The following is a 26,632-nucleotide window of genomic DNA, read 5'->3' on the forward strand; positions in this document are numbered from 1 at the left end:
ACTAGTTTAAACAAGTCGAAATACTTATAGCGTAAGAAAAGAGGGTACTACTCCATGGAAGTCTGGAAAAATATCGTGGAAATCGGGTCAGAGACGAAACATCACAAGGAAGGTAACAGTATCGATTTGCCGCACCCTCTGCTGAGAGGTCAGCGCGTCTGACTGCCATGCTGCGGACCTGGGTTCGAGTACCGACCAGGTCATGGATTTTCTTCACTCATGGCCTAGGTGTCGTGTTGTCCTCGTCATTATCTGATCATCATCGACTCAGAAGTAGCCGAATGTGGCATCAGCTGCAAAAACTTGCAAATTGTTGGCCGACCTTCCTCACGTGAGGACTCCCGGCAATCAGTGCCGCACAATTATTTCATTTCAGTTTTGATTTATACCAGAAAAATGAACAATCGATGCGTTCTTTGTATTCCGCCTGGTAATGGCAAATCAGTGAAAGGGCACATGATATTCATAGATTTAGGTCAGGAAACATGGAGATGTGTGGGAAGTAGCTAGTGCTGAAGAAATGTGGCCGTCTCATACAAAACCTATATGAAATGCCAGAAAGAGGTTACATACAAATGTAGATTTGGAAGAATTGATACCAGTTTCGAGTTGGCTTGAATGATGGGTCAATGCTTAGCCCCTAAGTTTTTGATTTAGTTGAAGACATCTTGTCAGGGGAACTGGGGAAAAATCGCTATGCCACTAAACTGCCCACTGTTCGCACATACAATTAGTTAGTTCCATGTTCCGTGGATCAGTTTTACGATTAATAGTAATAATGCAGGACGGATCATTTTACATTCGCAATGGACTCATATGTAAATGTGGCTACATTGTGACCATTCACAATTGTTACCTGTCCTCCTTTTTTTAAATACAGTTTTAGTTAGTAACTCCTACCCACTATCTTCCCCACAACACAAAAATAGGGATTCTTCTACGGTCTAGAAGAAGCTTTTCAGTTAGTTTTAAAATTTACGTTTGATTTCTGTTAGACATTTTGTATCATGTCTAAAGTGAACAAATGTTTTTGTGGTAACGTGGTTCATCCCTTTTTGTGCTAAAGACAATCTTAATTTGGAATAATGAATGCCATTTCATTTTTTCTTCTGAAACTGCAGTTATGTTAACATTGTTCCTTCTGAACTGCATTGGTTTAAGTACAACAAATTTCATGAGGGAACAATTACATCGTGAGGCAGTAGTCGAAATGTCTAACTTCGTAAACAAATCTCTAAAATATCATCGTGGGTGAGCGCCACATATTATTCTTACATAACTTTTTCAATAAAGAGCATTTATTTCATAATGCTGAGTTACCACTGAACGTTAATCCATTTGACAGTATTGACTGACGAAACGCGATATATACGAACTGATTTGTCTCTCCAAAAGAACTGTAATGATTCGGATGTAAATGTGGCTGAACCATGTTGTTCAAGGGTCACAATTTTCTTTCAGTTTCCACTCTACTTATTATTTCCGCACCATGTGCTACACTTGTCAATGGAATATTACGTCTAGATGTACAGAACCGAATATATTGTTTTTTTTTTTAACTGAGTTTTACAAAAGTTTTGGAAAATAAGTCACTAGTGAAACGGGTCGATAGGTATTGAAATCCCTGGTATCACTTTTCTTGTAGAGGGGTTTAACAATAGCTTAACTAGATATGTCTGAAAAAGTGCCCTGTGTTGGTGCTGAATTACATGTTTCAGGAAAGACAGTACTTATCATATGAGAGCAAGCCTTTAGTACTCTTTTGGAAACACCATGGGATGGATACGAGACTTATTTTATGAGAGAATATGTAATTTTCTTAACATGAGGATATCGTTTTGTGAAGCGTGAGCAAGTGTGACAGAGTGCTAGCTGTAAGACTGGAGGCGATCGTCGCAGGACAGAGGACTTATAAACAGCAATAGAAAACTCATTATATTTCCTGAGTTTTGGGAAATGTGAAACAGTTCTACTGAACGGGAAAGATGACAATTTGCATTAGCATATCGATCAACTGTGACAAGTAGTGGTAAAGTGATATGCGGAGTAGGGAAGGAATTAGTGGGTCTCAGTGTGACAAAAACACAGAAGTTTAAGTCATCGTCAAAGAGAGGACGTATAAAGTAATCGTGAGAACATCACTGCCCTATAGAGTGACGTCACCAGCAAGTTTTAAAAATCAACACAAAAGAATAGATCGAGACAAAATGAAGATCGAGTGCTAAATGTGCAAATTCAGCAAAATTAGCATAACAAATGGAAAAATCGATATATAAGGTGTCACTAAAGCGTATATTATTGCGAATGAGGATACACGCGTGAGTTTAATAGTCATTAAGATACAAACTGTGTCCCACGTGGTATGACTCCAGTAGCAGAGACATATCATGAGTTCAGAAACCCACTGCAAAAGTCGTGATAGAGAAGGTAGCAGAATGCTCCACGGGTAGAGCACAATGAATGGAGAGCCGGGGCAGATATATTCGAGAAGACCCATTTTAGAAAGAACATACGCAAAGGTAAAGTTATCATGCACTAATCATCATTTTCAGTTGATATGGCATCGAATGCGTCAAGCATTGTTTGTTAAAGCTATAACTGGAATTTATAAATACACACTCAAAAAAATTCTCATGATTTTAAAATTTCTAAATATTAGCTTTTTACAAAAACAAACTTATTTAACAAAATCGTCCAATTCTTCTCAAATATAAATGAATACAAGTCTTGGATGCGACTGCTTTCATTCCTGTTGTGGGTTAAAAACTCTAAAGAAGCACAAAACTGAAGTGGATCTTGATGCACAAAAGTAATTTTTCTTGTACTTGATGCAAATCAATAGTCGTGTCGTCTCCTCCTTCTTAAATGACGGCAGCACAGCGTCTCGACATACCTCGAATCAGCTGTCGAATCAAATTGTGTTATGTTTCTTGCCACTCCTGTAATACGTTTCCCTGCACACGCTGCGCTGTAACATTTGTGCACATCTGCACGAGTCCTGACGCTTCTCTTCAAATAATCCCATAAGTTCTCTATGAGGTTCTGATGGCGTCAACATTTTGTTCACTGTAGTCGTCGACGAAAATCATGCACTAAGGGATTCAACATGGTAACGAGCATTATAATGCACCAGAAGAAATTTTTCCCCAAGATCTTGCGCAAAAGGTTGTACATGAGGATCAAACGTTTCCCTGATGTACTTCTTCGGTGTTAAACCTCTGTTTTTCCAGCTCTGTTATAGTGCCCACTGTAATTCCTATCACACATCATTATAGTGTCCCCTCCAAAGGGACTATTTGGGACATTATAGCTTCCCAACACCGACAACGATAGTTCAGGTATACATGCCAAATTCACAAGCTGAAGATGAACAGATAGAGAAAGTGTATGAGGATATTGAAAGGGTAATGCAGTATGTAAAGAGGGACGAAAATGTAATAGTCATGAGCGACTGGAATGCTGTTGTAGGGGAAGGAGTAGAAGAAAAGGTTACAGGAGAATATGGGCTTGGGACAAGGAATGAAAGAGTTGAAAGGCTAATTGAGTTCTGTAACAAGTTTCAGCTAGTAATAGCGAATACCCTGTTCAAGAATAAAAAGAGGAGGAGGTATACTTGGAAAAGGCCGGGAGATACAGGAAGATTTCAATTTGATTACATCATGGTCAGACAGAGATTCCGAAATCAGATACTGTATTGTAAGGCTACCCAGGAGCCGATATAGACTCAGATCACAATATAGTAGTGATGAAGAGTAGACTGAAGTTCAAGACATTAGTCAGGAAGAATCAATACGCAAAGAAGTGGGATACGGAAGTTCTAAGGAATGACGAGACACGTTTGAAGTTCTCTAACGCTATAGATACAGCAATAAGGAATAGCGCAGTAGGCAGCACAGTTGAAGAGGAATGGACATCTCTAAAAAGGGTCATCACAGAAGTTGGGAAGGAAAACATAGGTACAAAGAAAGTAGCTACGAAGAAATCATGGGTAACAGAAGAAATACTTCAGTTGATTGATGAAAGGAAGAAGTACAAACATGTCCCGGGAAAATCAGGAATACAGAAATAAATAGGAAGTGCAGGGAAGCTAAGACGAAATGGCTGCAGGAAAAATGTGAAGACATCGAAGAAGATATGATTGTCGGAAAGACAGACTCAGCATACAGGAAAGTCAAAACAACCTTTGGTGACATTAAAAGCAACGGTGGTAACATTAAGAGTGCAACGGGAATTCCACTGTAATATGCAGAGGAGAGAGCAGATAGGTGGAAAGAATACATTGAAAGCCTCTACGAGGGTGAAGATTTATCTGATGTGATAGAAGAAGAAACAGGAGTAGATTTAGAAGAGATAGGGGATCCAGTATTAGAATCGGAATTTAAAAGAGCTTTGGAGGACTTACGGTCAAATAAGGCAGAAGGGATAGATAAAATTCCATAAGAATTTCTAAAATTATTAGGGGAAGTGGCAACAAAACGACTATTCACGTTGGTGTGTAGAATATAGGAGTCTTGCGACATATCATCTGACTTTCGGGAAAGCACCGTCCACACAATTCCGAAGACAGCGAGTGCTGACAAGTTCGAGAATTATCGCACAATCAGCTTAACAGCTCATGCATCGAAGCTGCTTAAAAGAATAATATACAGAAGAATGGAAAAGAAAATTGAGAATGCGCTAGGTGACGGTCAGTTTGGCTTTAGGAAAAGTAAAGGCACGAGAGAGGCAATTCTGAAGTTATGGCTAATAATGAAAGCTAGGCTAAAGAAAAATCAAGACACAATCATAGGATTTGTTGACCTGGAAAAAGCGTTCGACAGTATAAAATGGTGCAAGCTGTTCGAGGTACTGAAAAAAGTAGGGGGAGAGACAGGTCATATGTACAACAACCAAGAGGGAATAATAAGAGTGGTCGATCAAGAACGAAGTGCTCGTATTAAGAAGGGTGTAAGACAAGGCTGTTGCCTTTCGCCCCTACTCTTCAATCTGTACATCGAAGAAGCAATGATGAAAATAAAAGAAAGGTTCAGGAGTGGAATTAAAATACAAGGTGAAAGGATATCAATGATACGATTCGTTGATGACATTGCTATCCTGAGTGAAAGTGAAGAAGAATTAAATGATCTACTGAACGGAATGAACAGTCTAATGAGTACACAGTATGGTTTGAGAGTAAATCGGAGAAAGACAAAGGTAATGAGAAGTAGTAGAAATGAGAACAGCGAGAAACATAACATCAGGATTGATGGTCACGAAGTCAATGAAGTTAAGGAATTCTGCTACCTAGGCAGTAAAATAACCAATGACGGACGGAGCAAGAAGGACATCAAAAGCAGACTAGCTATGGCAAAAAAGGCATTTCTGGCCAAGAGAAGTCAACTAATATCAAATACCGGCCTTAATTTGAGGAAGAAATTTCTGAGGATGTACGTCTGGAGTACAGCATTGTATGGTAGTGAAACATAGACTGTGGGTAAATCGGAACAGAACAGAATCGAAGCATTTGAGATGTGGTGCTATAGACGAATGTTGAAAATTAGGTGGACTGATAAGGTAAGGAATGAGGAGGTTCTACGCAGAATCGGAGAGGAAAGGAATATGTGGAAAACACTGATAAGGAGAAGGAAAAGGGTGATAGGACATCTGCTAAGACATGAGGGAATGACTTCTTGGTAATAAATGGAACTGTAGAGGGCAAAAACTGTAGAGGAAAACAGAGATTGGAATACGTCAAGCAAATAATGTAGGACGTAGGTTGCAAGTGCTGCTCTGAGATGAAGAGGTTAGCACAGGAAAGGAATTAGTGGCGGGCCGCATCAAACCAGTCAATAGACTGATGACAAAAAAAAAAAGCTTCCCTATTACGATCCCCACTTCTCCACACCAAATTACGACTATCGTTTCCATATAAGCTCACTCTAGTCTCGTCGCAGATCTGCATTGCCCTATATTTATGTAATCTGGCTAAATAAGGAACATTGTTCTGCCGCCTGTACCTAAAATGATTCTCGTGTAATCTATTACGGATTGTTTGATCACTTAGCAGTTGTGCAGTAGCTTGGAAAAAGTCTTGTTGTAGTTCACGCCCTGCTTTTTTTCCACGACACGAGAATTCAAAGTCATCGATCATCACCAGCTATTGTTTTCCTACTACCACCCGAAACTTGCTCTCTTGGAACAGTATGCCCTTCATTGTATCGTTTCTACTACTTAGATATTTCATTTCAACTTACACCAGCTTACCTTGCTACATATCACTGTCTTTGATTTTCCTCCAGAAGACCTATTCCACGACTGATTTCCTTGGTTGTTAATTATCCGTTTACCCTCTTTCCTATTCTGTCACACAGCTCCACGCCTTTGCAAAGTACCATACTGTGTTCCCTAACATGCTGCACGCTGCGAACTCACTTCGTTTTATGCAGTGCGTACGTCAGGTCTATCTGTTTACATGGTAAGTCTACAAGGCTAAGGATGATGTAAATTTGAGGATAATACGAAGTATATGTCACTGCTAATGGAAGTGCTACGATTTACATTATTTACACGTTTGCGCAAGACCTCAAAGTAGTGGCAACCGCTGTATTTTTTACTTTTTTTACTCATTTATTTTATTATTTTGACTGGTGTACAAATATTACGCGTGTCCCAAAACTTTTTTATGATGTATGTAAAAGTGGAAGTGAAGAACATAATTTGTGTAAAGAATTCTGCCTTTATGACCGTAAGTAATAGGATTATTAAGGCAAAATCATAATCCACGGACACTCTAAATACTGAAACCTTCCCGTCTCCTCTATATCTCTTTTGTTACGCAACCTTCCCTTGTACAATAACCTAGGAAACCTTCTCTTAGGATTTCTATCTCCTGCTTAATAATAACTGATGAAATCTTCCCTTTGAAATCAATTCTCTTTCTCACTAATAGTAAGTGCAATCTTCGAATACACATTTAAATGCTACTTATTAAAAGTGATTTGCTGATTATTTCGACGGAATATAGAATGTGTCGTCATCGTGGCCCTCACTCGTTACTTGCAAGAACCCAAAATGTTCCTTACCTCTTTTACGGTTACTGGATCACTATCTGTCTACTACATGGAACTGCGACATGAATATACTTACTCTGTTTTACTATACTCTATTAGCTGCTGGTGGGCTGTCATAATAAGTGGCTGTATTTGTTACCAAAGCTGTCGTTTTCTTTAATAGCAAAGGTGACGCAATACTTGAATTAATTTGACTGAAATTACGTAATTTATAGTTAAACTTTTTCTTGACTCCAATAAAATTTTGCAAAGTTTTACGGTGATGGTTTTTTGGATGGATTATAATCAGTTATACAAGATATCTGGCAAAAATTTATTATATTCTGAAAACGATTCCCCAAATATTTACTGTTGGTAGTGAAATGATTTTACAGACGTTCAAATGGGACTTAGTTTTTACAATAATATTACAACTAGCATTGCGCAAACATACCTTCAGTACTCTTGAGTTTCTCAAAAGAAAAATAATTCAATAATATTAATTCCCCTTATGATAATAGTTAGCTGATGTCTCTGTACATCCGTTTATAGTCTCTTCTAAATCATAGTTGGTGGCTGGCAGGCACACTGCTCCTCTCAGCCTCTCGATTCAGACCTACTACCGACTCGCTTCACATCTCGCTTACTACTGACTTCCTACGACCGCTAAAGTGCGGTCTCTTCCGCCAACAATGCTTTCTGGTGCAGACAATCCCTGCTACCATTACAAAATGTACCAATGCGCAGTCTTTCCCACTCTTTTCTTACAATGTATCCATACACGGTCTCTCTCGCCCTTTTAAAAATTATATCAATGAGCGGAAGTGAAACGTGGACGATAAATAGTTTAGACAAGGAGAGAATAGAAGCTTTCGAAATGTGGTGTTACAAAAGAATGCTGAAGATTAGATGGGTATTTCACATAACTAATGAGGAGGTATTGAATAGAATTGGTGAGAAGGGGAGCTTGTGGCACAACTTGACTAGAAGGACTAGAAGAAGGGATCGGTTGGTAGGACACGTCCTGAGGCAGCAAGGGATTACCAATTTGGTACTGGAGGGCAGCGTGGAGGATAAAAATCGTAGAGGGAGACCACGAGATGAATACTCTAAGCACATTCAGAAGGATGTAGGTTGCAGTAGGTACTGGGAGATGAAGAAGCTTGCACAGGTTAGAGTAGCATGGAGAGCTGCATCAAACCAGTCTCAGGACTGAAGACCACAACAACAACAACGTCAATGTGCGGTCTGTCCCGCCAACAATACTTTGGTGCAGACATTCCCTGCTACCACAATTATTTCCGAAATGACATATTAATTATTCCTAGTTAATCCTATTAATAAAATTTAAGATCTTTCATAAATTGTGGTTTCACTATAGAAAATAGAAATATATACGTCTTACAATACAAAAATGATGGTGTAGTTCCTCTGGCAAGGAGCACTGTCGATTTCCTTTCCATGTTCTTTGGTAATCCGAGTTCGTGCTCAGTTCCTAATAACCTCGGCTCAATGAGACGTTGAACTGTAAACTTCCTTTCCTTAAATATTACGTACAGACATAACATAGGGAATGTGATTCTATGAGAAATCATCATCATAAATGTTCAGCATAAATCCTGAATTTGGATAGATCAATTATTTTAGAAGTTATCGTATACGTTGTGTTTCATTATGTTGTCAAACTACACTGCCCAGTCACATTAACGTGACCACCAGCCAAAAGCCTGCTCCTACAGTAGCGAGACGTGCAGGGAGAAAGAGAGGAGTTTCTGGAAGGTCCCGACAGGGATGCGGATAATGCTGACTGCAGTGGTGTGGCCAGACGCGCTACGGTTCTCGGCTGAGCGTCCTTGGCGCGAACAGCGCGACCGAAGTGGTGTCACCAATTCTCAGCTGGGTTTAAATCTGGGAGTTTGGTGGCCAGGGGAGTACAATGAACTCAATCTGGTGTACGAACACTGCGAAATGTCGACATGGTGCATTGTCCTGCTGATAAATGCCATCGTTAAGGGGAGAAACAAACTACATTTAGGTGTTGATATGGCTCCAAGGATAGTTTCATGCTTGTGTTGATCCATTATCCCTTCTAGAAGGACAAGATGACTCAGGGAACGCCACGAAAACATTCTCCAGACCATGAACTCCATCTTCCGGCCTGGAACTTCCCGACGATTGTTACAGGGTGTTTGCTTTCACGCGTTTCATGCCGTCAACGGTCATCTGTACGAATGAGCATAAAACGTGATTAATCTGAAAACGTCACCTGTCGCCACTTCGGAGACATCCAGTGGCGGTACCGGAGTGTAAATTCCAGCCTTCGTCGCCGATTAACAGCAGTCATCTATGGTGCATGAACCAGGGATCTCCTGTGTTGGCCGAAATGAAGCAATTTTCACTGAACAGTCATTGAGGAGAAACATTTGGAAGCCCCTTGGTTCTTCTGGGCAGTTAGTTTCTCGAGAGTTTTACGTGTATGCGTCCGTACACGTCTCCGCAGCCGTCATTCACCCTTGTCCTCTATGGCCCATGGTGCACCACATGTTCCTCGCCACCAGTTTTGGATAGTGCCACTTTGTTATTCATGGTATTCTTTAACCACGGTAACATGCGAATAGTTTACAAACCGCTTCTTTTCGGGTATGCTTCCATCCTCGATCCGAAAGCCAATGATCATGCTCTTCTGGACGTCAGACGAATAGCTCCCTTTTCGTATAACTGCAACGATTGCACCGTCTTCCGCGTAAATCCGAAACACTTCACTCACACCCTTCACTGCTACCGCTGCTACCTGCCTTCTGTGAGTGGTTACTGAAAATTGATGTAAAAATTGGCATAAGTCAGAACAGTGTGACTGGACCTGGTAGTACGTTCTAAATTAAGAACCAGATATTATTGTAACTGAGATGTTACATTACAGCACGGAACACAAAATTCATGTTAACAAGTCATGCAATTGTACCAGATAGTACACTGAGAAGGTAGACGTCTTCGCCACAGCGTAGACTACTCTTATTTTCATCAATCCGACCACTTTCATAGGGTTTAGGGAAAATCGTTAGTTTCACTTTTTGACCGAGAGTGGTACGTTCAGCTGAGATTCGCTGAGCACATGGTGCGCTCTTCATGCGTATTTGTCAGACAAAAATAAATTTCCGACTTGGACATTTTCCGTTTTCCCTTAGAAAAATAGTTGTTTTCCTTACACCTTCTTCGCAAGAAGCGGCTGAACTGCTAGCTGGCAAGCAAGAACTGTGTTGCTAAAATGCCGGCGCTCGCTGTCGTCCGAACAACAATAAAGTTGTTAAAGGTTTGCTCCTATAACACAATTAAATATTTCTCTTGAGATAAGTATTAATTTACTCAAGATTTCTTGAAAAGAACGTGACTTGTCATCATACAAAGTATGTCGTAAAAGTTATCAGTGCAAATCGGAAATGTAAACTTCACGAAATTAATATGAGAGGCGTTCAATATGTACATTTTTATCTGAAAGCAAGTTAGTTTTATTCAGGATTCCAGTATACCATATTATTCCCCACTATTTACGCGACGGACCCTGTTTTTAACATAATCTCCGTTCAATGTGACGGACTTGTTGAGAGGGTCTGTTTGCCCACATGATACCACTCTACTGGCCGAGATCGGAGACCAATTACTGACTCTTAATTAACTTCCCGTCATACACGTACTGCTTCCCGCAAAGTGTCAAACAGATGTATGTGGGAAGGTGCGAGATCCAGGCCGTAGGGTGGATGAGGAAGTTTTGAATACCGCCTGGAAGGTGGCGCGTTGGTCTGCTCCTGAAAACTGAAGGGCTGGCCGAATGTAGGAAGCTAGGAGGAGCAGGTGAGATAGTACTCTCGGCATTGCAGTATGAACTAAAATCACCTTTACTCAACTTTGCGTACAGATGAGCACGTAGATGCGGAACCGTACATTGAGTTACTAAATTACAAGTAGTGGTTCGCCCTCTGTGAAACAGAAACATTGATGCTAGGTCGTCTCCTCAGAATCAAATGGGCTGAATCCGGAGCGCCGCTCATAGAGCTCTACAGCGCTGGCTAGAGGGCGCCGTCGTCGGTGTCTGTCGTAGTGCCAACTTAAGAACGTGCACCTTCGCCGTGGCATCGTAGCTATCGATACCACAGGAAGAAAAGTCCAATGAAGTTTTGTGAGCTCCTCTCGGGTGTGCAGACTTGTGTGAGGCCTTCCGTTGTCATGGAGAATTTTATTTACAGTTTTGTGGCTGCCAACGTACTGAAGTCATTTCTTCAATGTGAGCCCGGCCGGTACGCGGAAGGTGGGACAAGTTTGCCCGACCTTGTTGCGATGGTGACACGGGGCTCGCCTAACGACTCACCTTGTTTTTGTTCACTGCCATGTCTCCGTACACATTCTGCAACCGCCTACTAATATCTGTGGTGCTCTGGTTGTCAGCCGAGGGAACACATCGCCATTACCAACGCCATTTTGAAGGCTACGTATGGCGTCACCACCTATCGGAACTCCATTAAATTAAAGGAGATGACGCGGGTATATTCCACAATATCCCAAAACAAGTACCACATTTTTTCATCCGAAATTGACCGAGAAAAAATGTTACATTACTCACTGAAGGCCCTAGTAAAATAGTTGTGATCCAAAGAGATAAATTAACACTGAGTAGCCGGCCGGGGTGGCCGAGTGGTTCTAGGCGCTACGGTCTGGAACCACGCGACCGCTACGGTTGCAGGTTCGAACCGTTGCTCGGGCATGGTTGTGTATGATGTCCTTAGGTTATTTAGATTTATGTATTTTTAAGTTCTAGGGGACTAATGACCTCAGAATTTAAGTCCCATAGTGCTCAAAGCAATTTGAACGATTTGAACAACGGGCAACATGACTGTTGCAACCCATTTAGTGTTCAAGCAACACACGTTGATCAGCCAAAACATTATGCCCCCTGCATACCGCTTGATTTAATGTCGACTGGTGGCGTTGTCGGCACATGACGCGGCAGGGAAAGTATATGAGCGCAGCAGGCCAAACTGAGAATCATTTCAACGGTGGTATAGGGAGAAATGTGGAAATCCACTGCCATGAACTGTGCTGACAAATAGCAGAATTGTATGTCCGATGGCTGTGAACGAACATACAGAAAACGGACGTGATGATCGGTTATTGACGCGGTACTGTCGTGAGCGTCTGAGGAAACTGACAGTACACTGATGAGAGCAAGAACAGAGATCAAGTGTTGGACATCCACGCCTCATCACACATCGTGGACGTCCGAGGTTTGTACGCTGTGCAAAGATGCATAGGCGGGGACCTCTGGCAACTCTATGGAGCAGACTGCTGGTACAAGCACAACCGTTTCGTATCACATTATTCGGCGCACACTGTTGATGATGGGTCTCCATAGCAGATGACACCTTTCTGTTGTGACCCAACTAGAGAGCTTAGGATCATCGAGGTTGGATCGCGGATCAGTGGAGTCGTGTTGCTGGTTGGATGGATCACATTCCTGTGGACCATTTGTATCCCTTCTTCCTTGATGTCTTCTCCCATGGTGACGGCATTTTCCAGCAGGATAGCTGTCTTTGTCAAAATGCCATAATTTTTCTGTAATTGTATGGGGAGCATCATCAAGAACTCACGTTGATATTCAGGCCACGAAATTCGCTGAGATGCTGCCGTACTCCAGCTCTGCACCTACAAGCCAATATTCGTAATTTATGGGAAAGACATCAGCTGCCGCATACCTGTGAAAGAATGAAACTGTGCAGATCAGATGGCTTACATGGCACTCATAATAGCTGCTGTATTGCTTTCTAAAAATGGATCAACAGGTTATTAAGCGGTTGGTCACAATACGAGGATTGAAACTTTAATAGCGGCAACTGTTTATTTACAGGTCGTCCAAAATAGATACGTGTTTCAAAGTTTTACTGACCTTCGAAGTAGTCACCAGGATTGTGTATAATCCGTCGCCAGCGATGCGGAAGTCGTAGGATACTCTTAGCAGTGCTAGTTGTGATGACAGTTCGAGCGGCGCGGTCTATTGTCAGGCGAATTTGTAGCAGTTCTGAGGCGAATCCCGTGAAGTGTTTCCTTCAGTTTAGAAATCGAGTAGAACTCATGAGGGCTTAAGTAAGGGGAGTGCAGTAGGTGGTATAGCACTTAGCAGCCCCATCAGTCATTGTCCTGCAAAATTATGGTCACGTCCTGCAGAAAGTGTCATCACTTCTGTCTCTAACCTGGTCGTAGGTTGTGTTCCAAAAATGAACAGCATAGAGACTGAAGTGATGACCCTTTCTAAAGGACCTGACCATCATTTTGCAGGACGATGCTCAAGCACGTACACTGCAAGCTGTTAATGATTTATGTGACTGATGGGGCATCTAAGTGCTATACCACCTTCTGCACTCCTCTGACTATGCCTTCATGTGTTCAACTCGCTTCAGAATTGCTACAAATTCGTCGGGAAATAGACCGCGCCGGTCTAAGAGTCAACACAACTGACTCTGCTAAAAGTATCCTACGGCGTCCACTTATCTGGCAACGGGTTATATACAATGCTTGTTACTACTTTGAAAGTTAATGAAACTTTGAAACATGTATATATTTTGTACGACATGCAAATATATACTTCCAACCCTCGTATTTTCGTGTTCTTCCACATGAGGTTCGAACGTAGTGTAGTTGTAAACAAGTCTGATTCTGCAAACTGAGACGATAATCACTCCTCGGGTGCCAGAAATTTGGATAGAGTTCCTGCCACCGGTTAAGGTACCTGAAGTGGGATCATTTCAGACTGCATTGTGCGCTATGTAAAACTGATTTTTCGGGCGGACGAGAACAGATGTCAGACTTTGCCGTTTATGAGATTATTTTGGATGGCGTAGTTACGGTGAACTTGGGTACCGTATTCTGTTTTAGTTTTGTTGTGTGTTACACGGTGAGACACATACCGAATTGCGAATGAAACCAGCAGCAGAACAATATGAGGTGTCTAAATACTTGCTTATTGAAAGGGAATAGCTACTCAAGTGAGAAACGTGCTGCTGGTTAAAGATAGTTAGGAACTGTGCCGACTTCGAGTGTATAACGTTTGTCATTCGATTTTATGAGGTTGTTTTCCGACTAAACCAGCAATATTTGTAAATTTTTCATTGGTTTTATTCGCAATAATGCTTGATCTGCACAGTTCCATTGTTCTAAAATTTTCAGAGCATCATACCAGAGAACATAAAAGGAAAGAAAGCGTTTTTGTGTATAGTAACATCTAGTCCTCTAAATTCTGTGACTTAACCGTTACTGACCGAAGTACTCTATTGCTGTAAAATTTATAAGTGACTATGTATAAAGATTTCTTACTTTCAGTAGTTATTACCTAAGCTTTATCAGTCTTTTTCTTATTATCTTCACGTAAGATTTTTGTGCTAAAGCATGGTGGGAGCATTCGACGCAAATGGAAACATATCGTATGTAAGTCATAAAGGAGAAGTATCCAATTTCCAAGCCACATTGGGAAAATAAATAAAGGAAGAAGAGTTTCGATATGAAATTTTCATGGAAAATGCTCGGAAATATGCAGTTTACTATGAGAGCGATCCTAAACTATGTAATACTGAAACATTATCCTAGATAACGATCTACTGAAGACTCTGATCTGTTTATCAGGTAGAGTATTCTACAAGATAGCCGTTTTTCTCTTTCAGTATTTCTGCTACGAAAGATTTCTAGTATACAGTATCCTGTCGATTTGAGAATCTTCCTTTTTCCCCTTCTGATGAAGTACCAGTGATGTTAGAGTCCTTTCACAAAGTATTAGCAGTTTCGTTAAGGGATCAGATGTCCCCAGAAACGAAGTTCCTCGCAATTAAAAAGTATAAAATTTGTATCGATCGTACGCAATTAACGTTTTCACAGAACTAACTTCTTTCACCTAGATACCAGATAGTGTAAGTATCTTTGTAAGAATCACTTAGTACTGTACTAATTTGGTTTGTATTACTTTCCTCTTCGCTGATCACATTTTAAAGTGGACTCTGCCACCATTACCCAGAATAACGTCGAACATAGAACTCTAGGATTACTTTGTACATCTAAATGAAGCAGTGGGTGATCATGAGTTAAAAAATCTCCTAAAAATTTAAATTTTATAATTTTTTAACACGTTACTTTGTTTTTATGTATTATGCTAAGCAAATAAATATTTGCTCTTGGTGAACAGAATGGATGTCCTCTAAACTATATGCTCCTCTTGAGTAGCGATAACTGTAACAGTTCAGAGGTTTTGCTTCTGATGACTTTTCTGTATATCGACTAACTGATTTAGTTCAAAATAAGATATTTCTCTTATTAACAAAGGAAATTAATTACTAATTTGAGTCCAGGTTCAAAAAGTGCTTCAGAAATGTTGTTGTCTGGTTCGTGTCAGGTACTTTTATTGAAGTAAAACAAAACAAAAAAAGATCTGTTTGAATGTGAACTTAAAATGTGCTTCTCAGTTGCATTCAGCCTACGCTTCACCTAGTGCCCTGTAAGGAGCATTCTCCTTGTTGTTCATATGGCAGTGGAGAACGTGCTGCTGAAGTTTGTCTAGCTCATCTTCGACAGCCCACCTGGGGTCATCCCGTGATGAATCACTCCAAGTGTCTGCTGGTCCCAAGCCTGATCAGTTGGGTCTGTGGCAGTAGGTGGCTCAGTCTGTCTTATTTAGTTGATTATTCCCTCCTGAAACGAATTTTACGGACTTCATGTAATCACCGTTATGGGTGTCGTGTGCTAGTGTCTTATCGTTTGCAGACAGACTCATAGCAGAAATGTTGACTGTAGAGCTTCCAGTCCATCTCTCATTTTAATTTGACGAAAATTACGATTTACGAAATTATCAAACCTGATTTCCATGATTTTGATTGTGTTATATTTTTTATGGTTTTGAGAATAAATAAAAGGGAAAGATTAGATCGTCTATAATTTTGCGTTGACGTTCCAAAACACTGTTTTTAACTTCTTGGTTCATTAACAATAGTTTTCGTTATTGACACGATATCTTAGTGCAATGATCATGCTTGCAAAATCGATTCCAGGGTTTATTAATTATATAAATGTCACAGGCTATTTCTTTAAATTTTACACAATTTATTTAATTTTCTCAACTAATCACACCCAGACGACATAAGGTCCTTAATACAATTAAAAATACGAAACTTCTCGACGTAAAACTATAGCTGCTGCCAAATCATAATACTGACACTAACAGTTCATTGGTACTGTGTATTTCTTATGTTTTGGAACTATTTCAGTAGTGAAAGATGTTAATAATATTAATAATTGATAATGAAGTTTTAATAAATAAAATTCTCATTAATTATTTACATAAAATGACAAATCTCCGCAATATTTGCGAATCAGCACAGCTTGTGTGCAGACGCAATCTACATATTTTTTTAACATTCATACGTATTTGTACTTGGTTTGAATGTCGTGAATGTAATAAAATAGAAGTAAGAAAATGCAAGTCAAGAGCTGTGAGACTGTGTTATTTATTAAGCTAGTGTTAGAAATAAATAACGTGTACCTGTGTATACTTCATATTTGTCTTAAAACAGATCTGAAGATGGCAGTCTGCCAAAATGCGTCATCCACTTGCAGAAACAAAGTGCGATCTGCTTTGACAATTTTTGTATAACTGAGTCATCTACTCCATTCTTGTACTGAGTTGAGTACGTGCCTCCAGGAAAAAAAAGCCCCGAATATGGTCCCACCTTTACGCAGAAATTTGACGGAAGACCCAATTTATAATGCAGTCTGACCACCTGTTATACATGTACTTATGAGTATGCAGTGCTCACTTTCGTCAACGAAAAGCAATGGAGGTATAAATGAATGTTCGAATGAAATTTGAAACTATCGTTCCTTAAAGGAAGTTTATGATTGGACTCAGAGAACCTATAACTGATCTTCGTTATATGTAGATAACGGGCAATGAAGCTGCGCGACTTCTTTCCACATAAAACCTGCAATATAAAGATGTACAACAACCCCATCGAAAATAATCTGTTAAGCAGCAACTAATCTCGAACTCTCCGCTGCACCTTCAAAGCCGTACAGCATACAAAGAGTAGAAAACTGCATTTTCTGTCTGCAGTTTGCAATAGATTCTGCTACTTGGAGTTTGGAAAAAGCATCTGCTGACTGGAGTTTTGCTTCCAGTTCGATACCTTTCTGCTGAAGGCAGAATTCTGAATAAAGTTGTACCTGCAACTGAGTGCACGTTGCAAAACGAATACAAATCACGTAAATTAATTAACGATCAAATATGGGACTGAATATAAATCACGTAATCAGTCCCATATTTGAACGTTAATTAATTAATTAATTAATCGTAGAAGCTTTAGTTAAATTCTTTATTATTGACCCTGAAGCTATAACCATTCTTGCAAGAAGCGTCTTAGCAACGCGGACTTGCGCCACGTGGCATAGAAGGCCACCACATAGGAAAGAACTGAAGAAAGTGAAAGTGTAGATAAATCAGAAAATCTTGAAATCATTTATACACCTACAGCATGGACGAACTAATGAAAAAGCGATAGTGTGTCACGTGCATCGATGAATAACTACCTTTCTGAAAAAAGACGTGAATTTTTAACACAAGGGAAGAAACAGTCTGGGTCCAGAAAATACCGCTAACACATATTACTGCAGCTGCATAGTACATCCGCGGCCTCACCACATTTCTTTTAGCCGGATAAATTAGAATGGCCATCAAAAAATTACCTCAAAGCAAACTGCCACACCAGCAGTCTGCAGCTGCAGTCACGAAAATGACGAAAAAAAGCAGTACATGCTCTTAACAGGGCTCACAATAATACCTATCGGACCATGCAGGCTTGTGAGTGGCTTTTACCTACAACCTCATAGTTACTAGCTAGAAGATAGGCCTGTACACACCTAGCCAAAGACTGCAATACCTTAGGTAATCAGTCGGCTGGTACAGATCGTCGTAGCAACGTGATTATGATTCAGAACTTCAGAAACAATGAATAATTTAGAAACTTGATGAGCAAGTTTTAATCTTTACTCCTTTCGAAGCGAGCTGTATAATGTATCTCGGACAACCCTTAGTGCTCTAGGACTTATGTTAAGCTCGACTCCCATGCCTAATCAAGCTGTGGTGGTAAGCTTAAGACATTTTCCCCTTCGTAGACCTTCTAGCTAGTCTTCATTTCTCGGTCTCAAACAGAAACTACGTCTGGGGAAGTTGTAAAATATCAGAAGTACTCTACACCTGTTCTGAGTAGTGCCATTTACGAAATTCACTTTCGATTCCAATATATAAGCTGTATGTAATCTACTGTTCTGTCTTGGCTACTGATTTATCTTTCAAGGTAAGTATCCAGTTATCAGAAAATTTTTTCTCAGCACATCACTTAACACTGAATCCTCGGTGCACTCAAAATCTAAAAGAGACTCTTGAAGTACACATTTACTCAGCTTTATTCAGATATTCGACACAATAAAGTATGACGAAACTATTTTATAGGGCAAGCAAATTATACGAGACAGTCGAAATAATCTCATACTCCAAGACGAACACAGTAATTCCAACTCCAAAACAGGCATCTGTTGACAGATGTGAATGATATCAAACCAACAGTTAAATAAACCATGACTACAAAAGACGGACACGAATTGTTTATAGAAAAATGAAGGAACTGATAGAAAATGACATCAGAGATGGTCATCTGTGGGTACGGAAGAAATGCACGAACAATCGAGGCAGTAATGACACTTGATCTTACATAGAAAAAACAAAAACCAAAATTTACACCACTTGTACATATGGTGTGCTCTTTGAAGTTCTGGCAATGACAGGGATAAATTCAGAAAAGATAATATTATTTCCAGATTCAACAGAAACCACACAGCAGTTGTCAAAGACGAATGGCATGAAGTGGAAGTAGTAGCTACGAAGAAACTGAACACCAAGATAAATTTTAATTCAAAGAAAAGAAAAACAGAAACCATAAGTTTAGTTGGTGGTTTCACAACTGTCAGCAATGACGAACGGCTTGGAAGATCAGGGAACATAATGTCTAGGGTCTTGGCAAGCGACTGATTATCAGAGGGTCATGAATAAAACTACTGTAAATGACAGTAATAGGTCTACTCAGGCGATTCTAAGTGAATTACATAAGGAAACGAGACATTGGAACTATTAAATGAGGTTTTACACTGGAGAGCCAAAGAAGCTGTTACACTTGCCTAATATGTAGGGCCCAGCGAACATATAGAAGTGCCGTAACACGACGTGGCATGGCCTCGATCAATATCTGAAGTTGTGCTGGAGGGAACTGACATCGTGAATCCTGCAGAACTGGTCATAAATCTGTAATACTACGAGGGAGTGGAGATCCCTTCTGAACAGCACGTTGCAAGGCATCCAAGATATGGTTAATAATGTTCATGTCAGGGTAGCTTGGTGAACAGCGGAAGTGTTTAAACTCAGCAGATTGTTTCTGTAGCACCCCTGTAGTAATTCTGAACGTGTGACATGTAGAATTGTCGTGCTGTAATTGCCAAAGTCCATCGGAATGCACAATGGACATGGATGGACTGGTTACGCACGTATCAGCAATCACAGCCGTATCTAGATGTATCAGGGGTCCCATACGATTCCAACTTCACACCATTACAGAGCCTCCACTAGCTTGAACAGTCCCCTCCTGACATGCAGGATCCGTGGATTCATGAAGTCTCTATACTCGTATAAGTCCATCAACTCGATCCAATTTGAAACGAGACTCGTACCACCAGGCAGTATGTTTCCTGTAACCAACAGTCCAATGTCAATGTTGACAGGCCCAGGCGAGGCGTAAAGCTTTGTATGGCGCAGTCATGAAGGGTACACGAGTGCATCTTCGTCTCCGAAAGCCATATCGAAGATGTTTCGTTGAAAGATTCGCAGGCTGACACTTGTTGATGGTTCACCATTGAAATCTGCAGCAATTTGCAGAAGAGTTGAACTTCTGTCTCGCTGAACGATTCTCTTCAGTTGTCGTTGGTCCCGTACTTGCAGGATCTTTTTCCGGCCTCAGCTGTGTTGGGGATTTGATGTTTTACCGTATTCCTGATATTCACTGTATACACGTGAAATGATCGTACGGGAAAAGCCCCACGTCATCGCTAATAATAAATATGCTGAGTCCCACTACGTTCAACACACTTATATATTGATATCCTGCCATTGTAGCAACAGTAACCGATCTGACAACTGCGATAGACATATATTGCCGTATGTAGACGTTGTAGACATCTTGCCCTATTCTGCCTGTTTACATGTCTCTGTATTTCAGATGCATGCCTATACCAGTTTCCTTGGCGCTTTAGGTGGAAAAGAAACTGACAACGAAAGAGGTAGAGATGGTATAACAACCAGTCCGGCAATAGTAAAAGGCGTTCCTGACAAACATAAGCCGTTCGGGGTGGCCGAGCTATTCTAGGCGCTACAGTCTGCATCGGCGCAACCGCTACTGTCGCAGGTTTGAATCCTGCCTATGCCATGGACGTGTGTGATGTCCTTAGGTCAGTTAGGTTTAGGTAGTTCTAAGTTATAGGAGACTGATGACTTCAAAAATTAAATCCCATAGTGCTCAGAGCCATTTGAACCATTTGACAAGCATAAATTTGTTAACATTGAATTTCAATTTCAGCGTTATGAAATATTTTATGGAGTGTAGTCTTATGTGGAATCGAAATATGAACTATAAACAGCGTCTGAAATGCTGTAAAGCCTGGAACTGTGACGGTTATTTGGTTGCATTGTATAACAAATCAAGTAGCAGTGAAATTTGTGTCAGAATTTGACTGAAGTAAGGTGTTGCTTAATAGGACACATTTGATGATGGTGGGTAGTCTATGTATGTGTGTGTATGTATGAGAGGGTAGGGGGAATTGTGGAGTGATTCTATGGACTTACTATAGTAAGTAGGTACAAGTAGATGGACGTTGTGGTAGTTATGCTGAAAAGCAGGTGTTTGCATAGGACAGACTTGCGCACAGAACCGCATAGTCTAATATTCTTAGGACCAACAACATCAACAGGAACATCACTGAATCTGTTTAAGGTTCCCGCTTGACCTGCAAACCACCAATGATGTCAAGTAAAATTAATCAATTTGAAAGTTGGTAGCAGCTACACACTAAACATTGTACCGCACTGTATGAAATTGCCCAAGTCATATAATCTAATTGCATTTATATGTAACAAAAACTGGATTTTGGTATAAGTTTAAACTAAACATATTCACGCAACTGAAGTGCAATTTGGGTGCTATGCAGTAGGTAAATTTTTGCTTGAATATGTGCGATAGATGAGAGAGAAAGAAGGGTACAGATTATCTCATATGTAAGAACTACCTACTGATATAAACAGATAAAGTCTCTGCAGCACATGCTTATATCCAGAATACTTAGCAACGCAACGCGCAACAGCAGAAGGTGGAAGAGAAGTACGGCCCAGACAGGAGTCGTGGTAAGTCTAAATGGCATAACCCGTACGTCGTCGACGATTACAGCTGTACAAGCTACTGGACAGAATCTTAATGCCGTTGACTGATGTGCTGGCAGTTTATGCGTAATTAACATTTAAAAACCGACATCAAGAAGCCAATTTAAGGGGAGGTGTACTATCTTCTGCCCGAAAAAAGCATGTACTTTGAGAAATTTTTCTCAGGATTTGTTACAGATATCAATGTCAAATTAGGTCAAAATGTTTATTGGTATTTCCTCTACAAACTGGAATTTTTTCGACCGGAAATGTCGAAGATCAAAGGCGGAAGTGCCGTCGGAACGAAACCCAATTTTAAATGTAGACCTCCACGCGCGGAATGTCACAGGACATCCAGCTCGTCTGAAACCAAATTTGAGTTCAGGTTAGCGAATTATACAAAAATTTTTAGGAGTTGTACCTCGCTTAAGTTATTTGGATCATAGAAAACAAAATGGCGCCCATTTGAAAAAAATTGGGCTTTTTTCATAGTTTTTTCTACTTCGTCGTCCAAGTAAAAATATTTATAGTTAATGGATCGGAATTAAACAATTTAGTTAGTTTCGCGAAAACAAAGAATCATGTTAATCGGTTCAGCAGATTTAAAGTTACCATGCCGCACGATACAAAAAAAAGTCATTTAGAGAAAAACGCTTTTGAAGTTTTGACTACATATAAATGCAATGTTATGCAACTTACGTACAATCTTTTATTCCGGGTCCAGAAAATAGTCCTTCCTATTCCTCGTAGAGGGCGTTCTGCTCTATCTGGCCATCCTGCGCTGCTCCAGAGCCGCTCGTACGGCCGGTGACAAGCGGTTTTCGGCCGTTTGAATCCGGTGGTCGTCCGAATGCTTGACGAACTGCGTCAAATAGAGTCCAAGGGTGACGTCCATCATTGTCATGCTCTTCAGAGTTGTGAATACCCTTCTCTGAAGCTGCTCACTGCCAGGAAAGTCACAATCTTGACAGTCTTCGCACCAAAATGCAAATGCTTGGGGGATAACTTCTAAACATACGCGCTCAAACCTTTAGTTGAATTTTGTGTGTTTCCCCCTAAGCACCGATACAATAACGCGTCCTCTGAAGGAAAAAACTGGTGCTTGAAACAGGCCGATTTCAGGCAGGTGCACTTTTTTGATCAACCGCGAATAACAAACATTTCCGTTCCGTATTGGGAACAATCGTTTCAGGGGTAGATTCAAACACTTTTATGGATCCAAAAATTCAATTAAAAAAAAAAAACAACAGATTGTTTGAACCAAAAGATAGCAAACCTCCCCTTAAGGAGTATGCTTCAGGTAGTGTAATTTCTTCGAATTCTTTGGTGTACCTTGCAAGCAATTGTGTGGATCTCTTGCAGCTGGCTGCTCGGTGAGGCTATGTGCAAGATGACGGTGTTCGTCCACACTCTGAGCTACACGGCGTCCATCCTAATCCTGGTGGTGATCTGCACCGAGCGCTACGTCGCCATCATACACCCCATCGCCTGCCGGCGCATCCTCACGCCCGCCAGACTCATGGTAAATTTCAGCTTTATTTCTTTCCTATAGTAGCACGTACATCGTCGGGAAGGCTAGGTAGGTTAAACTATATGTGCACTCCTGGCCAGGAAAACTGCAAAGTAAAAAAAGTTAAATTGGCTTAACTTGCAGTATATGCTTAGATATAAAAAATTATTACCATTTCAGCGCAATCGCCAAAGTAGTTAGGTGCCACACACCAACTTTTCTGAGTTTCTTCGCCAGAAAATGGCATTCCATTCTTGTTTTTGATTGTGTTTGCATTATGACTTGCATAAGAAGGGTAAACACATGAGGGGCTGTCAAATGAAAACCGAACACCCGCCACAACGCGACCATGGAATAGTTCGATTCACAGTTATCACCATATACGTTAAGATATTTATCACAGTGGAGGGCGAGAGGGTCAATTCTCGTTTCGTAGAACGATTTCGGCCGCTGACGGGTTCACAAACGCACCGACTGGATCTGGATCTGGCGTGCACACATGGCCTTCTTCAACTTGTCAGAGATGTGAAAATCACACTGAAAGATCTGAGTTGTAAGGAGGATGTTATACAGTGTTTCCCAACAAATTTGCTGAAGAGTACTACACGCGGTGTCGAAGTTGACAATCGGCGCTGTGGCTGATGGGAGCGACCGTAAAAGCATTTCCGATTCACAGTCGCTCCCGTCAGCCATCGCGTCGAGTGTCAACTTTGTTTGCGCGAATAATAGCTTTCGTCTGAATGGCTGAAGGGGGATGGGGCAGAAGGATGATTTCATCCGGAAGCATTCCTGGGAGTTTTGACTTGATGGCTCGTTGTAATTTGCGCAGAGTGTCTTCATAGCGATGCACAGTGCTTGTGGATCCGCGATCGAGAAACTTGAAGAGCAGAGCGCACCTACAGTCGAAGGTTATCATGACATTTGGTGCCACCATTTCAAACCCGAGGACAAACGGCAAAGCCAACACTCCCCACTAAAGAAATCCATAACAATATATGTTTGACATTGTTTCAGTTTGGGGGCGATCTGAAAATTATGCTGTTCCTGAAGAATCAAATTAACCAAGATCGTTAGCAATTCTTTTTACTACTGTGACTGTTTCCGACAGATCTACACTGTCGTTGTTGAATCTTGTAACATTATTAGTTGTACGTGCTTGTTACAATATGTGACTTCACTTTGGCGTAAGAAACGTGAGCAACTATTAATATTAAAAGATCCAGTGATAACAGTGTAGATCTGTCGATACCAGATAGCAATTAGAAGAATTGCTAGCGATCTTAGCTAAGTTGATTATTGAATAATAATATAAATCCAAAGGCGTTGACACAAGTTCCGGTAAGGTAGTGATTCATTCTTCTTCGATGACAGGGGCCCTCTGCTCGGCGAGCTTCTCGAGAGTGGAACATCAGTCAATGTGCAGAGCTAGCAACACACTCTGCGGACACTGCAACCCGCCATCGAGACAAAACAAGCAAGGTTGCTATTGGACGGAGTCATCTTGTTGCACGATAGCGCAGACCAGTGCACTGCCGATCAGATAGTGGCTACACATGAATGATTTTCGTTGGGAAATATTCAAAATTCTTTGCGGACCTGAAGAAAGACATGCCAGGACGTCCGTTTCAATCAGACGAAGAAACGCAAGAGTGTGTGTGATTGTGAATACATCAGCAGCCAACCGTGATCTAGGAAACATGAACTGATTGTCTCGTTTCCCATGCCTTCATGTGCATCGTTTGAATGGAAAAGTTCCATATCTTATGTTGTGGCCGGCGGAGATATTGCTGCACTTGTTAGTCAGGATCTCACTATTGCCTTGCGAATATGGAGTAGATGGATTCAGATGGCCCATACACTGTGCCACATAGAACAACAACAGTCCTATACGACTAACACTCTGCCATGCACGACTATACAGCCACGTCACGTACCTTGAGTCAAGAGATGAGCATTTTTGCCACAAGATAAGTCTAATTAGACAATTCCCGGTTCTGGGTACAGCATCACGATTGATGCATCCTTTTGTCGATGATTCGAGGAGGAAGAAATTTACCAGATTCCATCCTTCATCATCGGAACAAAACATAGTCGCATGGTGTGCCATTAGTTATACAACATAATCACATATGGTTCGCATTTCTGCTAATCTGGACGGCAAATGTAACATTTATAATGCATTAAGGCCTATAGTTGTGCCCTCTTTTCTAGATGTTTCGACAAGATAACAAAACTGCAAGCTGCCCGTGCTGTCCCAACCTGACCTGATACAGAGCGTCTTTGAATGTCGTCCTGGCCAGCACCTAACCCATATCTCTCACCCACAGAAACCATCCGTTAATTGGTTGCTGCAGAGACTGATGCACTGCTACTGCCCTACCACTGCGACTGATGTGCTCTCGTATAGAGCTCAATGACATATTTACATCTGCCATAAAAGTTCAGTTCGAAACAGTGCGCAGCCCGCTTAGAGCCACTGTTTCACAAAGAAGTGGCATATCTTTGTACTAAAAGTAGCACCTTAGATACCCAACAGATTTACTAATTCACTCTGTAAGATATAAACGGACGCATCATGAAGGAATTGCCCTACTGGGACGGAAATCGGTAGGTGTGGCGTACATACACAGACCAACAATTGATTACCATTTCATAAAAAATTGATTGTTTATTCAAGGGAAGAACCTCAGAAACTGTTCAAGTTAATAACGTTGGTCTACCTCTGGCCCTTATGAAAGCAGTTACTGGCCTTGGCTTTGATAGAAAGAGTTGTTCTAAGAACCCTACCACAACATAGGTCAAAAACTAATTATGATTGTAGTGTCGCTCACGCTGCTAAATACTGCATTTTCGAGCAACAACAAAGTTATATTTTGTGGCAGGTGTCATTAGAGCACAGTTAATAAAGTCATTTCTTGAAATAATGGATATACTAGGCACTCATCTTTTCGTGTTTCCCACGCTACTCTCGTTGTGAACTCGTGGCTCAATCTTCGAAAATCTAGATAGTGAAGATTCCAAGCCCGGATGCAAAGAGGCCTAGGTGTTATTCTGCGATATTGAAAAGTTTTATAGATGTGTCTCATAAACCATTCTTGACGATTAAACTTTCGCTAGTTAGGACAATGGTGATGTAAAAAAAGTAATCAGCACTCCGAATTTAAGTTACACTTCTTTTTTGTTACTTTTGTTGCAATATCAAATAACTCGTTCCAAAACCTCACTGTTAAATTTCACATTTCATAAACTGACTACAATTAACGTCTTTTTAACATGACGGCCAAACCTTCACACTCTAATAACCGCTTACTGGTCCAAAAATCAGAGTAACAAGTACTTAAAAGATCATAGTGACAAAATAAAGAATACACATAAGAATAACATCATTGGAATGTATACATATCGATGTATCAAAATACCTCTACATTAATGAAATCAAATTTGAATGTTGTCAGAGAAATATGTTAACTACTTTACAGAAACACAGTAGAATATTGCTGGGATCGAGAGGTTGAAGTGAGGTGCTGTATTTCAGGTACCTTTACAATATCCTCC

General features: G+C 40.7%; 1 protein-coding gene across 1 annotated transcript in view; it reads left to right on the top strand.

Moving 5' to 3' along the window:
- The window catches only part of LOC126273304 (trissin receptor-like), a 99,558-nt gene that overhangs the window by 33,591 nt on the left and 39,335 nt on the right, over nt 1–26,632 (top strand). Inside the window, exon 3 of the mRNA XM_049976850.1 lies at nt 22,930–23,089. Within this exon, the coding sequence (XP_049832807.1) occupies nt 22,930–23,089 (160 nt within the window). The remainder of the gene's footprint in view (nt 1–22,929; nt 23,090–26,632) is intronic.

The sequence above is a fragment of the Schistocerca gregaria genome, chromosome 5 (assembly GCF_023897955.1).
Source record: "Schistocerca gregaria isolate iqSchGreg1 chromosome 5, iqSchGreg1.2, whole genome shotgun sequence".
Classification (NCBI taxonomy): Eukaryota; Metazoa; Arthropoda; class Insecta; order Orthoptera; family Acrididae; genus Schistocerca; species Schistocerca gregaria.